Genomic DNA, 14080 nt, shown 5'->3' on the forward strand with positions numbered 1-14080 from the left:
ATTTTTCCCTTTTCTACCAGCATAACGTCTTTCACCTTAATGAAGGGGGAAAAAAATCCTGTCATTTAATCAAATGCATTATGGTCTTAGTCTGATTTTCTTCACAGGGTGCCAGAAACAGCATTAAAATTTGCTCATTACTGCTGAAACCACAAAACCTGCTGGGAGTTTACAACAATCCAGTGCAGGGAGTGACCTTGTGAGGAAGGACCCAAGTGTAGTACTAAATTTAGATCCAACACAAGATAATACTAAGATACACAATCAGACAAGAGTTCAAAGCAAGAGTAATGGAACCAAAACTCACAGAACACATCGTGAAGCAATACTAGACTATAGAAAGCTGAGAGGGTATGAATACACAAGAGTGAATGATTAAACAAGGCACAGTCAGTGATCTGTGAACATACACATGACATTGGCGTATCACACAGCTGAGTATATAGAGGTAGGAAGACAACAAGACTTTGAGTCTGAATTCAGTGTTTGTCATCGGGTCTGTTTTGAATGTAATGTGTGCTGCCTGTGACATCCCACAATCCTGGGCATGCTTGAATGGTGGAATGAATTAAAACGGTGTCTGAAGAAAGGAGAAAATGTATTTAGAAATGTCAATAAAAAAAAATAATAATCCACTTATGACTCCACTTCTGACAAATAAGCATTGTAGCCACTAAAAATCCGCTTGGTTATAAACACCCACTTGAATTTGTTCTAGATCATTAGACATGATGTTATCGTGCCTTGAAAAGCCTGTCTAGAAGCCGTTTCTCTAGGCCGTACCGTCATACTACAGCATTGTCTGATTAGTCATTGACTGACTGGGCAGAAAGGTAGCTGGCTTAAGTTTTGGACACAGCCCTGGAGGGCCAACATAAGAAGAGAGAAAAGAAACCCTGGAATGCTACTCTATTTACCTTTCTAGCATTGAAAAATCCGATTTTCATCATTCAAAAAAAGTTGTATTGCTTTGCAGTGCTGCTTGAAAGTTTGTGGACCCTTTTTCTATGTTTCTGCAAAAATATGACCCAAAACATCATCAGATGTAGGGGTGGGAGAAGAAAAAAAAAAAATCCATCGTTGCATCTCAATTCTCTCTCCAACGATTCTGGATCGATTCTGAGAATTTCAGAATCGATTCTGATCTTAGTTTTTATTCAGATGCACGATGACGCTGTGTGCTTTAGAAACACCCGTATTCTGCTTGTTTCCAATTCCTCACTCACACACACACACACACCACTCAAACCTTCCGTAAAATAATCTTTAATAGAGTTCGTAAAGGTTGAAGCAAATTACAATGACATTCGCGGGTTTCATTGAACAGGACGCACTTTGTTTGATGTTGCTGTGTGTGGTCTCACCTGTCAGTATTTTGGAATGCAGTGGACTTATATATTTAAAATATGAAACTCACTTACAGAAGGCTGCTTTCTATTTCAAATGCTGATGCTTTGTTTGTGAAGAGTGCTCGCGCATGCAGCTGTGTGTGACTCGTGTAAGTGGTTTAATGTACATTGTCAATTATTTATTGAGAAAAATTATCCAGTTACATATCTGTGAGTGGCAAAAGTATGTGAAGATCTAGGATTAGCAGTTAATTTGAAGGTGAACTTTAGCTCCACCTGTTCTTAAATGTTTTCAATCAATGGGTTGACAATCATGTGTCAGTTTGTGCCCTGTTTTATTTAAAGAACAGGAATCTAGCAAAGTCTGAACTTCACAACACGTGTTTGTGGAAGTGTATCATAGCACGGACAAAGGAGATTTCTGAGGACCTCAGAAAAAGAGTTGTTGGTCATCACACTGGAACAGGTAATAAAACCATTTCTAAAGAGTTCGGACTCCACAAATCCACAGTCAGATTGTGTAGAAATGGAGCAAATTCAAGACAATTGTTGTTCGACCACTCCTGAGGAGGTTAGAAAAGGTCAATCCAAAAGCATGTAAAAGTCTGCGAGGACACAAAGGATCCCAGGGTAACTTGTAAGCAACTAAATGCCTCCCTCACGTTGGCTGATGTTAATGTTCATGAGTCCACCATCAGGAGAACACTGAACAACCATGATACAAATGGCAGTGTTGCAAGTAGAAAGCCACTGCTTTCCAAAAAGAACATTCCTGCCTGTCTGCATTTTGCTAAAGATCATGTGGACAAGCCAGATGGCTATTGGAAAAATGTTTTGTGGATGGATGAGACAAAAAAACAGAAATTTTTGCTATAATGAGAAGCGTTATGTTTGGAGAAAGAAAAACGCTGCATTCCAGTACAAGAACCTTATTCTCTCTGTGAAACATGGAGGTTGTAGTATCATGGTTTGGGCCTGTTTTGCTGCATCTGGGCCAGGACAAATTGCCATCATTAATGGAACAATAAATTCTGAATTATACAAGCGAAAATGAAAATGTCAGGACATCTGTCCGTGAACTGAAGCTCAAAAGAAAGTGGTTCATGCAGCAAGACAACGAGCCCAAGCACACAAGTCGTTCTACCACTGAACGGTTAAAGAAGAACAAAGTTAATGTTTTGGAATGGCTAAGTCAAAGTCCAGAACTTAATCCAATTGAAATGTTGTGGAAGGACTTGAAGCAAGCAGTTGATGTGAGGAAACCCACCAACATCCCAGAGTTGAAGCTGTTCTGTACTGAGAAATTGACTAAATAATCCTTCAAGTCATTGTGCAGGACTGGTCAGCAGTTACCGGAAACGTTTAGTTCCCATTACTGCTGCACAAAGGGTTCACACCATATACTGAAAGCAAGAGTTCACATTCTTTTGCCACTCATAGATATGTATTACTGGAAGTTTTCTCAATAAATAATCAAAGTATATAATTTTGTCTCATTTGTTTGATTGGGTTCTCTCTGTCTACTTTTAGGACTTTTGTGAACATCTGAAGACGTTTTGGGTCATAAGTCTGCAGAAATATAGAAAATTCTAAAGGGTTCACAAACATTCGAGCAACACTGTAGATAGCTACTTTATAATTAGTAACTTGTCACTTTCAGTGTAACTTTGATACTGTAGTGCAGTCAAAAGGGGCACCTTGACTCAAATGGGAGTAGGTTGTGGTTAGCTTGTCTTTTGGTTCATACCTTGATTCATGGCCTTCAAGAGGTTTGTTGGGTTGTATGTTGAGTTCATACAATGATTAGATCAAGGAGTTTGTGACTATGGAGGTTGTTTCTGGCATGACACTGCCATCAAAAAATCTGAAAATAAATAAATAGCTAATTAGGTCATTCATTTTTAATAAAAGCATTTATTAAGAAGAATTTTACCAGAAACTTATAAAGTCATTAAAATATAGCTAAAACATCATCCCCTTTAATGCTGTAATTTCTACAGTGTTGCTGAAAACCAGTTTTCTCCTGAGTGATGTTTTATGTTCAATAAGGATTACTTATACTGGCCGATCAGTACAGTACATTGGAGACTGTGAAATAAATTGGTTTACATCCTTTTCATCCTAATATCAGCCTTTTAAATCCTTACAGAATCTCATAATGCCAATCCTCTTGACAGAGCATGTGCTTCTCTAATTTCTTTATTTCATTGCCTTCTCGCTGGCGCATTATAATAGCATTCATGATATTAATTTCGAAGCATGCAGTCATGATTACCTGACCAGAGAGCATTATCGGCATCTAAAACTGGCCCTTTGGCTTTAAGCTATTGGAAACAATGTTTTATAGATTCAACCCATGCTTATGTGATCTTTACATAAGAATCCTGGAATGGTTATTGCTACAGAGCAGTCCAGAAGGAAAGCTTTAGAGCTGTTATGTAATCACTTGATATTCACATACGCGCATAGACTGGTAAGGGGTTTTTTTTTTTTTCTCCATAAGTCTCTCATGCTCAGCAATACTGCATTTATTTGATCAAAAACACTGTAATAAAAGTAATATGAAAATATTACACAGATGCTGTTTTCTATATTTTGAAATCTAATTTATTTTTGTGTTGGTCCTTCTGCAGATGTCAGGTATAATGGCACATCAAGTGAAGTTTAATTCAAAGTGCTGTGGTGTTTTGCAGTTGTTGTCAGAGCCATGCGATGTGTCATTCATAGCACTGTCAGATCAACAAATTAAAGTGCAGCAGAGCATTTACTAGCATGATTTTGAATTCATTAATTCAAATTATGGGGTGAAACAGCTCAATGCATTTGGGAAAATTAAAATGCTGAGATGAAACAATACACAGGCTAATGTTTATGAGAATCGCAGTGCATGAAGTCAAAGTCGAGTACGTTCTCCATGTGATGATCTTTATACCCTCGGGTAACATCTGTGCTGGACTTGCTGTGGGAGGTGTGTAGTACGTTTGGGTACATTACAAGAAGTAAATAAACCCTTACATACATATATCTCAAATAAAACGTCCATACATATACGGTGCTACAAAGATGGTCAGCATGGACTGGCCATCACTAATAGACAAACAGACATAATAGACATTTTGGAAGAAATAAAAACATCTAACTGAGGTCCATTCCGAGCTGTTTTCGGATAGTAGCAGAAACATCTTAGTACGCCATATGTGACAAACAGGGATTTTCTTCAGTGAAGCTGCACAATGAGTCTTTTTTACTTCCTTTTTTTTTTTTAGTTCTTCTCCCTTTGCCATCTCTAGTTCATGAATATTCATTGAGAAATGACCTCTTCAGGGTTTTTCAAATGCCTTGCCCTTTTCTCGGACGAGTCAAGCACCCAGAGGTAACTGTGCAGATCCATTTAAGGGATAGTTCACCCAAAAATGAAAATTCCATCATCATTTATTCACCTTCAAGTTGTTCCAAACCTGTATAAAATTGCTTTCTTCTGTGGAACACAAAAGAAGATATTTTGAAGAGTGTCGGAAACCAAACAGTTGATGGAACCCATCAACTTCCATAGTGATTTTTTTTTTTTTTTTCCCCTATGGGGTCCATCAGCTGTTTGGTTATCCATATTCTTCAAAATATCATCTTTTGTATTCAGCAGAAGAAAGCAATTGCATAAATTATGACTTTATTTTTTTTTTGGGCGGACTATCCTTTCAAGTGTGGCTATACTGACTTTACTCACCTTTTACTCTCAAGGACGGTCTTTGCTCCTCCCATTCCCACTCTTTCATTTCCCCAATATTCCTATCTCTCTTACTTACCTCCTCTCTCTACCCCACAAATCATTGATTTTTTTCAGAGGTTCTATAAAATATTTACAATGTGTGGGCAGGCCTCTTTCTTTGGGAATTTGGCGAGGGGAAAATCATTTTGAAGGCAAAGTCGTAAAAGGAAAAAGAGGGAGACAGAAAAAGAGAAAGAAAGAGAGAGAGAAAGAAAGAGGCAAAAAATAAAAGGTAAGATAAGAGCCATGGAAGCCTATCTAGCATTGTGTTTGGAATTTCAATGGCTCACTTTGGAACAACTCCTGAATTTAAATAAATAAGCAGATACACTGATAGAGATTGCTATCCATGGTTGTTGTATCTCCATGCTCTCTTCTTAAAGCCTCAGATCTAATCGATTCCAAGCAGATTCTCACTCTCTTCGGCTCTGAGGACACACTTCTTTTGTTTTCATTCTTCCATCTGTCACACCAGCTTCTTTCCTTCCACTTGAGTTTTTACATGTTACAGTATCATTGAGAATATAATTTAATTACAGACCACTATCTGTGTTTCAGTAAAACGATTCGATGTAGAGGTGTTTCTTCAGCTATAGGCACTGTTGGCCCTGTAGACTTTTAGAAAATATACTCTTAAAAAAACACACTTGTCATTTTCATTAGCATTCTGGGGTGGAAATCAAGTGATGGAAAGAAGTTTTTAAATATCTTTTTAGAATATAATGGAAGACTCCTTTAAATAATTTTTTTAACATAATAAATATTGAAACAATGTATTTCACTCATGCTTTTTTTTTTTTTTTTTAGATCATGATAGTTTTAAATATGTAATTCACATCTGTATGATGAATTTTTTGATTTTGAAAGATTGAAAGTCTGGGTCTAGGACAAGGGATAAACAAAATCTGTATATACAGTAAAAGGAAAAATAATGAAAAAATACATTTTTAATGTGCCCTCCATATATTAAAAAAAAAAGTTGAAATATAGGGTATGTTTTCACGAAAACTATATGGTTAAAATGGAAAAGTTTTTCCTTTGAGTTTTCCACGTACAGACGACACCATTGTCAAAACGATCCCCATTCATATGAATCCGTGAAAACGACTAAAAACGCTGTATTCTGCTGGCAGGCCATTAGATGGCGATGAAACACTATTAGACTGAACATGTAATGCACATGTGCATGACCTCATCTTTTTCCAAAGATTCGCGTTTTTGCTGTTTACACGGAGACAGTTTTCAAAAACTTGCACTTTGAAACCTGTTTTCAAAAGTTTGTGTTTTCAGGCCACTAAATTGCCGTTGTCATGTAAATGAATGGCCAAAATGCATAAGTTTTCTGTTTTTAGTTGAAAATGGTGTTGTGCAAATGGCCCCATAGTTACATTTAGTTTTAATATAAATCAATACCTGCTATATGTATCATAAAACTTATGTTCGTTTACAGGGACGTGTCCAGATGGATGTCCTGGGATGGCTCTAGCTACCCCTAAAATTTGATTAGCAAACTCAGGTTCTCCCCAAAATTATCCCATTACCCAAATGAGAGACTGGACCTTCAGTAAAACCAGATACAGTCTTTTTGGTTTAAATTGGGGTGGAAAGCATGCTATTTTTTTGCTAAAGCCAACAAGTAGCAGTTATTGTGCAGCTGCTTGCCATCTGGCTTTTAACTTAGCACCCTTTCTAGCTCATTTAGCTCATGACCTTTTCTAAGACAAGCACATTATAAATCAGAGAAGCCACCCTTGAATGAGTCTGTGCCCCACATGTAGCCTCAATAAAAAAAAAAGTCTGGACATGCCATTGGTCTTTTATTTCCATTTATTTGATAGTAGTTCTCGGTTTAATTCTTTGCCGACTTTTATTTTAACCATATCTGTTTTTTTTTTTTCCCCTAAAGGTGGGAGGGACCATGTACAACACTGGTCGTCATGTATCACTGCCGATTGGACAAAGAGCACCTGGTGAACATCTCGGGCGGACCAATGACGTACAGCCATCGTCTGGAGGAGATCAGGTTACACTTTGGCAGTGAGGACGGACAGGGCTCTGAGCATCTCCTCAACGGCCAGGCTTTTTCTGGGGAGGTAAGCTTCTAAATCCTGTGTGTCCTACGTCATGAGTGGGATACAGATCAGATCGTAAAGCGCCAGTAGCTGCTAGTATTCAGCAGTCTATTGATCTTTTAAGGTCACAATCTAAGAGCAATGTGTAAAGACAGCAGGCCTTGTAGGTCAACAGCGGGTGTACGCTGAAAGCAAGACTCTATGGCGTAGGTTTTTATGCATTAACAAATACTTATAGTGTGCCTCAGAGCATGCATTTTATGAAATGTTTAACATGGTTGCTTTAGATTATGATACAGTAATGTTTGCACCCTGCTGAACAATATATCTTAACATATTGAAAAACACAGCAATATTTTTAGCCGAAATAGTCTTAACTGTATTGCTGATGACTTACTGTTCTCATTCTCCCACTAACAGAGCCATAACAATGGAAAAAAGCATCTCAATTACGCTGGCCGTGTAGATTTAGCATGCACTGCACTGCGGCCTCCATCATTTGATAAAGTCACCAGTCAGTGAAGTCCTGACATTTCCCTTTGAGGATAATAAGACCGACGATTTGTGTGGCAACAAAATAAGTGTGAGCTTGACAGGCAAATCCTCAGTAATTAATGATTATAATTTCTTTCCCCCCTCCGCGGCAGCCACCTGATAATCCAACACTAACAAAACAGTGTCAACAGTCTATCAGGGCAAAGTGAAGCGTGACCCGAGCACCAAGGCCAGCTCTGTCTTTCATTCTTGTGTTTAAACCATTACTTCTCATGATAGACAACAGCAGCCAAATCTACATTCGTTTTATGCTGTAATTCTTAGTAATTCAGCTAATTAATTTATGTTGACTATATATTGAGAAAGCTGTCATCATTAGTTGCTTGGTTAGTGCAAACTCAACAGAAGTACACTACCGTTAAGATTTTTGTTCAACCTTAAATATTGCTACAAAGGATATCTATTTCAAATAAATGCTTTTTTTAAAACTTTAAATTCATCAAAGAATCATGAAAAAAATGTCAGTTTCCACAAAAATCTTAAGCAGTGCAATCAATATTATTATTCTTTATCAAGATTAATAAGAAGAAATGTTTCTTGAGCAACAAATCAGCATATTAGAATTATTTCTGAAGCATCATGTGACACTAAGAACTGGCTGCTGAAAAGCTTTGGCCTCACAGGAATAAATTGCATTTTAAAGGTGCAGTATGCGATTTCTCAAAATCGTTGTTGAACATTGATAATATTTGAAATCAACCCAAACAAACACACCCCTCCCTTCATTGCTCCACCCCCAAAATGCATGAACACACAATGCAAGAGTGTCTCTTTTATCAGCAGAAGAGGAGAAAAATAATGATTCGCAAAAATAAAGCGAAGATGATGAATGAACGACAAGGAATCACAAAAAAAATTAACATACAGTACACGAGTGTATATACAAGCAAGAGTTCATTGTTAGTCACCAGCAGCACAGCAGCTCCAGACATGACGCTCGAAACCAATGTTACTCACGTATGGAGCAGAAACAATACAACCTCAGCGTCCATTTTCGGGCCTTCCCGCTTAGGTCTCTCAAGCACTGGAAAGCTTTTCTAATATTAGTTTGGGTCCTAAAGCTCTTGCCTGATCATAGCCATTCTTTTTCCAGTGATATTCCTCTGAGCTTTTCTCTTTTGTAATATCTCAGCCATCTTTCTTTCTAAAGTCTTTCTTCAAATCTCCCTCTTGCACAGCTCACTCTCTCCTCTCCCATCATGAGTGGACACGCCCCCTACTGCTGATTGGCTACAAGTTTGTTGTGGTGCTCGGTCCGATCCACTTTCAACAGCGTTTTTCAAAAATTACTGCACCTTTAAAATAAATTAAATATTTCACAATATTACTGTTTTTAACATATTTTTGATGAAATAAATGCAGCCTTAGGGGCCATTCACACAGAACGCATCTTTGCAAATAAAAAAAAACGCGAGACGCAGCGCTCAGGAATGGTTTTTAAAAAAGCGCAGCGTAGAATCCGAGAGTCTCGAGACGCGCTTTTGAGACATGATGCATTAACGACAATAATAGAAATAGGCAGAATTGATAGATATGAGTTTTGACATGGAGAAAAAGACAATAATGAGCGGCGCCTCCGCCATGTTGTCATGCCAACTTGCTATTGTAAACAGAAGCTCACAACGCTTGCCCCGCCTCCGAGTTCTTCTGATTGGTCCACTGTTTTGGAACTGACATTGATGAGTGGCGGTGCGTGTAAAAGTTGAAATTCTTTTAACTTGACACGGCGTCTTAAAAACGCGCCACTCATGTGCGAGGCGCTGCAAAAGACGCAAACGTTACGGTCATGCACGTCCGTCAAGCGCATGTTTACATAGAAAAACAATGGGAAAGTAGCGCATTGGAATAGAAAAACGTGTTCCGTGTGAACGGCCCCTTAGTGAGAATAAGAGACTTCTTTCAAACAAACAAAAATCTCACCAACCTCAAACTTTTGAATAGTAGTGTATGTAATTTAAAATCTGGGTTGTGCAAAATTAAGAATTGTCTCACTTTCAATTGAGTTGAAATATGAATTGAATTGGCAAAATGACAGGAAGAAGAGTCAACTGAATTGTAATAAAATTTAAAAATTGTAAAAAATATTCAACACAAGCAATGCATTCTAGGAAACATTCCTCCACCCTGGTTTAAAAAGGTTATTTTATTAAATCTGTCGGCCTATAAATCTTCAAGGCTTTTGAAAATACTACTGCAGCTAATAATAATAACTTTCAATGCTTTGTCAGGCCAACATTCAAAGTCCTAATAAAAAGCACTTGAAACAAGTATGATTTCTAATCTTTTTATTTGCACAACATCTGTTTTTAATATTTATGTTTACTTCTATGTCTATATTATTCAAACTCTATGGCAATTTGATTGTTGAGAATGCTAACGAACAGTTTTGCCTACTCTATACAGTCAAATGAGAGAAAACAACATTACATTGCTAAAAAATAATTACAGACAAACACTTTCTAGACACCACTTCTGTAAATGAACATCGGTGCTTTTATCATTTTTTTTTTTTTTTTCCCTAGCTGGGTATGGACTGGATTTCACCCTTCTGTTAAACCAATATACAGTGGGTACGGAAAGTATTCAGACCCCCTTAAATTTTTCACTCTGTTATATTGCAGCCATTTGCTAAAATCATTTAAGTTCATTTTTTTTTTTCGCATTAATGTACACACAGCACCCCATATTGACAGAAAAACACAGAATTGTTGACATTTTTGCAGATTTATTAAAAAAGAAAAACTGATATCACATGGTCCTAAGTATTCAGACCCTTTGCTCAGTATTTAGTAGAAGCACCCTTTTGATCTAATACAGCCATGAGTCTTTTTGTGAAAGATGCAACAAGTTTTTCACACCTGGATTTGGGGATCCTCTGCCATTCCTCCTTGCAGATCCTCTCCAGTTCTGTCAGGTTGGATGGTAATTGTTGGTGGCCATTTTTAGGTCTCTCCAGAGTTGCTCAATTGGGTTTAAGTCAGGGCTCTGGCTGGGCCATTCAAGAACAGTCACGGAGTTGTTGTGAAGCCACTCCTTCATTATTTTAGCTGTGTGCTTAGGGTCATTGTCTTGTTGGAAGGTAAACCTTTGGCCCAGTCTGAGGTCCTGAGCACTCTGGAGAAGGTTTTCGTCCAGGATATCCCTGTACTTGACCGCATTCATCTTTCCCTCGATTGCAACCAGTCGTCCTGTCCCTGCAGCTGAAAAACACCCCCACAGCATGATGCTGCCAGCACCATGCTTCACTGTTGGGACTGCATTGGACAGTCTGTATTGGATGAGCAGTGCCTGGTTTTCTCCACACATACCGCTTAGAATTAAGGCCTTATTTCTCACCATCTTGGAGTCCTTCAGGTGTTTTTTCATGTGTCTTGCACTGAGGAGAGGCTTCCGTCGGGCCACTCTGCCATAAAGCCCCGACTGGTGGAGGGCTGCAGTGATGGTTGACTTTCTACAACTTTCTCCCATCTCCCGACTGCATCTCTGGAGCTCAGCCACAGTGATCTTTGGGTTCTTCTTTACCTCTCACCAAGGCTCTTCTCCCCCGATAGCTCAGTTTGGCCGGACGGCCAGCTCTAGGAAGGGTTCTGGTCATCCCAAACGTCTTCCATTTAAGGAATAATGAGGCCACTGTGCTCTTAGGAACCTTAAGTGCAGCAGAATTTTTTTTGTAACCTTGGCCAGATCTGTGCCTTGCCACAATTCTGTCTCTGAGCTCTTCAGGCAGTTCCTTTGACCTCATGATTCTCATTTGCTCTGACATGCACTGTGAGCTGTAAGGTCTTATATAGACAGGTGTGTGGCTTTCCTAATCAAGTCCAATCAGTATAATCAAACACAGCTGGACTCAAATGAAGGTGTAGAACCATCTCAAGGATGATCAGAAGAAATGGACAGCACCTGAGTTAAATATATGAGTGTCACAGCAAAGGGTCTGAATACTTAGGACCATGTGATATTTCAGTTTTTCTTTTTTAATAAATCTCCAAAAATGTCAACAATTCTGTGTTTTTCTGTCAATATGGGGTGCTGTGTGTACATTAATGAGGAAAAAAAATGAACTTATTTTAGCAAATGGCTGCAATATAGCAAAGAGTGAAACATTTAAGTTACTTTCCGTATCCCCCTGTAGATATCACAGTATGCACTATAGACAAATCTACTGCTAGTGGAAGTGAAAGAGACAAACTACGAAGCAGAAAAAAAGTTAATTTCTTAATAAAATTGTATGCTTATTTTTAAATAAATATACCAACCGTATTTATGATTTGAAAACTGAAATTAAGTGTTATGTTAGACCAGTAATGTAATCATCTTCAGAATTTATATAGACAGCTGAGGTACTTTTTATGAAACATTAAAGTGTGTTTGCTGTTTGACTATGAATACAAACTTTTACTTTAGTAGCTTATTTTGCTAGTCAGCTCCCGACGCGATGTCTTTTAAACACTTTGAATTCAAAGTATCTAACAGTCTGGATGCATCGTTGGCGCTCACACTCTTTTATTTAAACTCATAATAAACCGGCAAATGATCTATCCTGAAATGACACTGAGCGAAAGAAGTTTATTTTAGAAGACATTACAATCACTCCAAAATAGATGAGAACTCACACATCTACATTACAAGCTGCACTTCTTTGTGTGCCTGTTTAGCCTTTCGATTCGCAGCTCCTGAAGGATGTACTCATTTCGACATTCAGTGACTTAAACTAAAGTCAGTCAGCTGCTGAAAAGTTGTTTTTTCATTAAAAAAACAAAACCCAAGAATTTGGCTTGATTTTTCATTTTTATGTTCAGGAATAAAATTAATAAGCAGCTTGAATATTTGATCTCGACATGTGGGCGGGAATGAAACGCACCTTTCTGCTGATTGGCTGAATTCTTGTTCAGCGTTGTTTTTGTACTTTCGATATTAAAGAAAAGAAAAAAAAAAAGATACACAGATTAAAAAAAAAAAAAAACTAGTATTTTGCTGCCCGTCTTGATTGGTGGACTAGCGTATAGGGATGTTACGGTTATGGAGGCCCTGCCTCCATGCCCGAGGCCTATAGGTAGCACCAGCCTTGTTCAAAGTATGTCAGGACAAACTTACTGTTACGTGAATTTCTAATTTCAGTTCATTTTAATTCTACTTACATTTATATTTGCATTGCAGTTCTGCATCCTGTTTCTTACCACAATTCAAATTCAGAAACTGGACTGAAATTTAACAAGCATTTTCAATGTGCAGCTAGGTTTTTTTTGTTGTCAGTTTTTTTTTTTTTTTGTCTTTTTGCCAATGCCATGTAACTAAAAATTCTCAAGAAAATGACGTCATGTTTATGAAAGAGCCTTCAGGAGCATTCTTCTTCATGCTCAGAAATAGCTCTGTTTAAATAAATAAATAAATAAATAAATAAATACATAAATAAATAAATAAACAGAGAATGTAATTAAACCAAATGAGCCGGTGCCTGTTCTTGAAAAGAGAATGGAGAGGAAGAATCTTACAACTTAAAATGACAAACACATTCCCAACCAGTGACTGTTTTGCATTCAAATGCAGCCAAGCTTTTAAGCTTTATTTGGATGTCTTTCTCTGTAACATTCAACACGTCTGCCTTCCTCTTCTTTCATTTGTTCTATAGTAATAAAAGATTATGTTTGACTGATGCTCACGGCACCCAGAGGGAAGTTGCCTCTCTGCAGATGCATTGCAACACCTTTGAGTTAATGCATGCCTCATTCTTACAGATCCGATATGGGCAGTCTTACTCACAAGCTGAAAATGAAACACCAGAGATGAAATGAGTGCTAAAATATTCAAGGTGTTTCTCAGAAACTTCACTTTAAAATTCAGCCTAGGTGGTTCCCCTCCATTCTTTTTTTTTCCCCTTGGAAAAAAAAAAAAACAACAAATGAAAAAATGTGATTTAGAGACTCTTAGTAGCATGCAAACAACTGGAAAGCATTCCACAAATATTTAATATTTGTCTGTTATGTTTCCATTTCATATGCTTCAGTGACTTTCAATAAACCCTGTAATCATTCTGGGGAAATACACGTGTTTAGCATTTTAGCCATCATTTCTAGGTATATTAAAGGGATAGTTCACCCAAAAATTAACATTTTGTCGTCATTTACCAACTCTCATGTTGTTCCAAACCTGTTTAATTTTCTGTGGAAGACAAAAGTAAATAATATTTATAAAAAAAAAAAAAAAAATCCTCAGTGTTTTTGTCGATACAATGAAAGCCAACGAGGACCAGTATGGTTTTGGACCCAACTGACTTTCAGTTTATGGATGAAACATTCTTCAAAACATCTTCTCTTGTGTCCCACAGAAGAAAGTAAGTC

The 14080-nt window shown here is 37.7% G+C and overlaps 1 protein-coding gene across 1 annotated transcript in view; it reads left to right on the forward strand.

Moving 5' to 3' along the window:
• The window catches only part of ca10a (carbonic anhydrase Xa), a 176200-nt gene that overhangs the window by 148106 nt on the left and 14014 nt on the right, over window positions 1-14080 (forward strand). The window contains 2 exon segments of the mRNA XM_051915008.1: window positions 7022-7063; window positions 7065-7208. Of these exon segments, the coding sequence (XP_051770968.1) occupies window positions 7022-7063; window positions 7065-7208 (186 nt within the window).

This window comes from Ctenopharyngodon idella, chromosome 12 (genome assembly GCF_019924925.1).
Source record: "Ctenopharyngodon idella isolate HZGC_01 chromosome 12, HZGC01, whole genome shotgun sequence".
Classification (NCBI taxonomy): domain Eukaryota; kingdom Metazoa; phylum Chordata; class Actinopteri; order Cypriniformes; family Xenocyprididae; genus Ctenopharyngodon; species Ctenopharyngodon idella.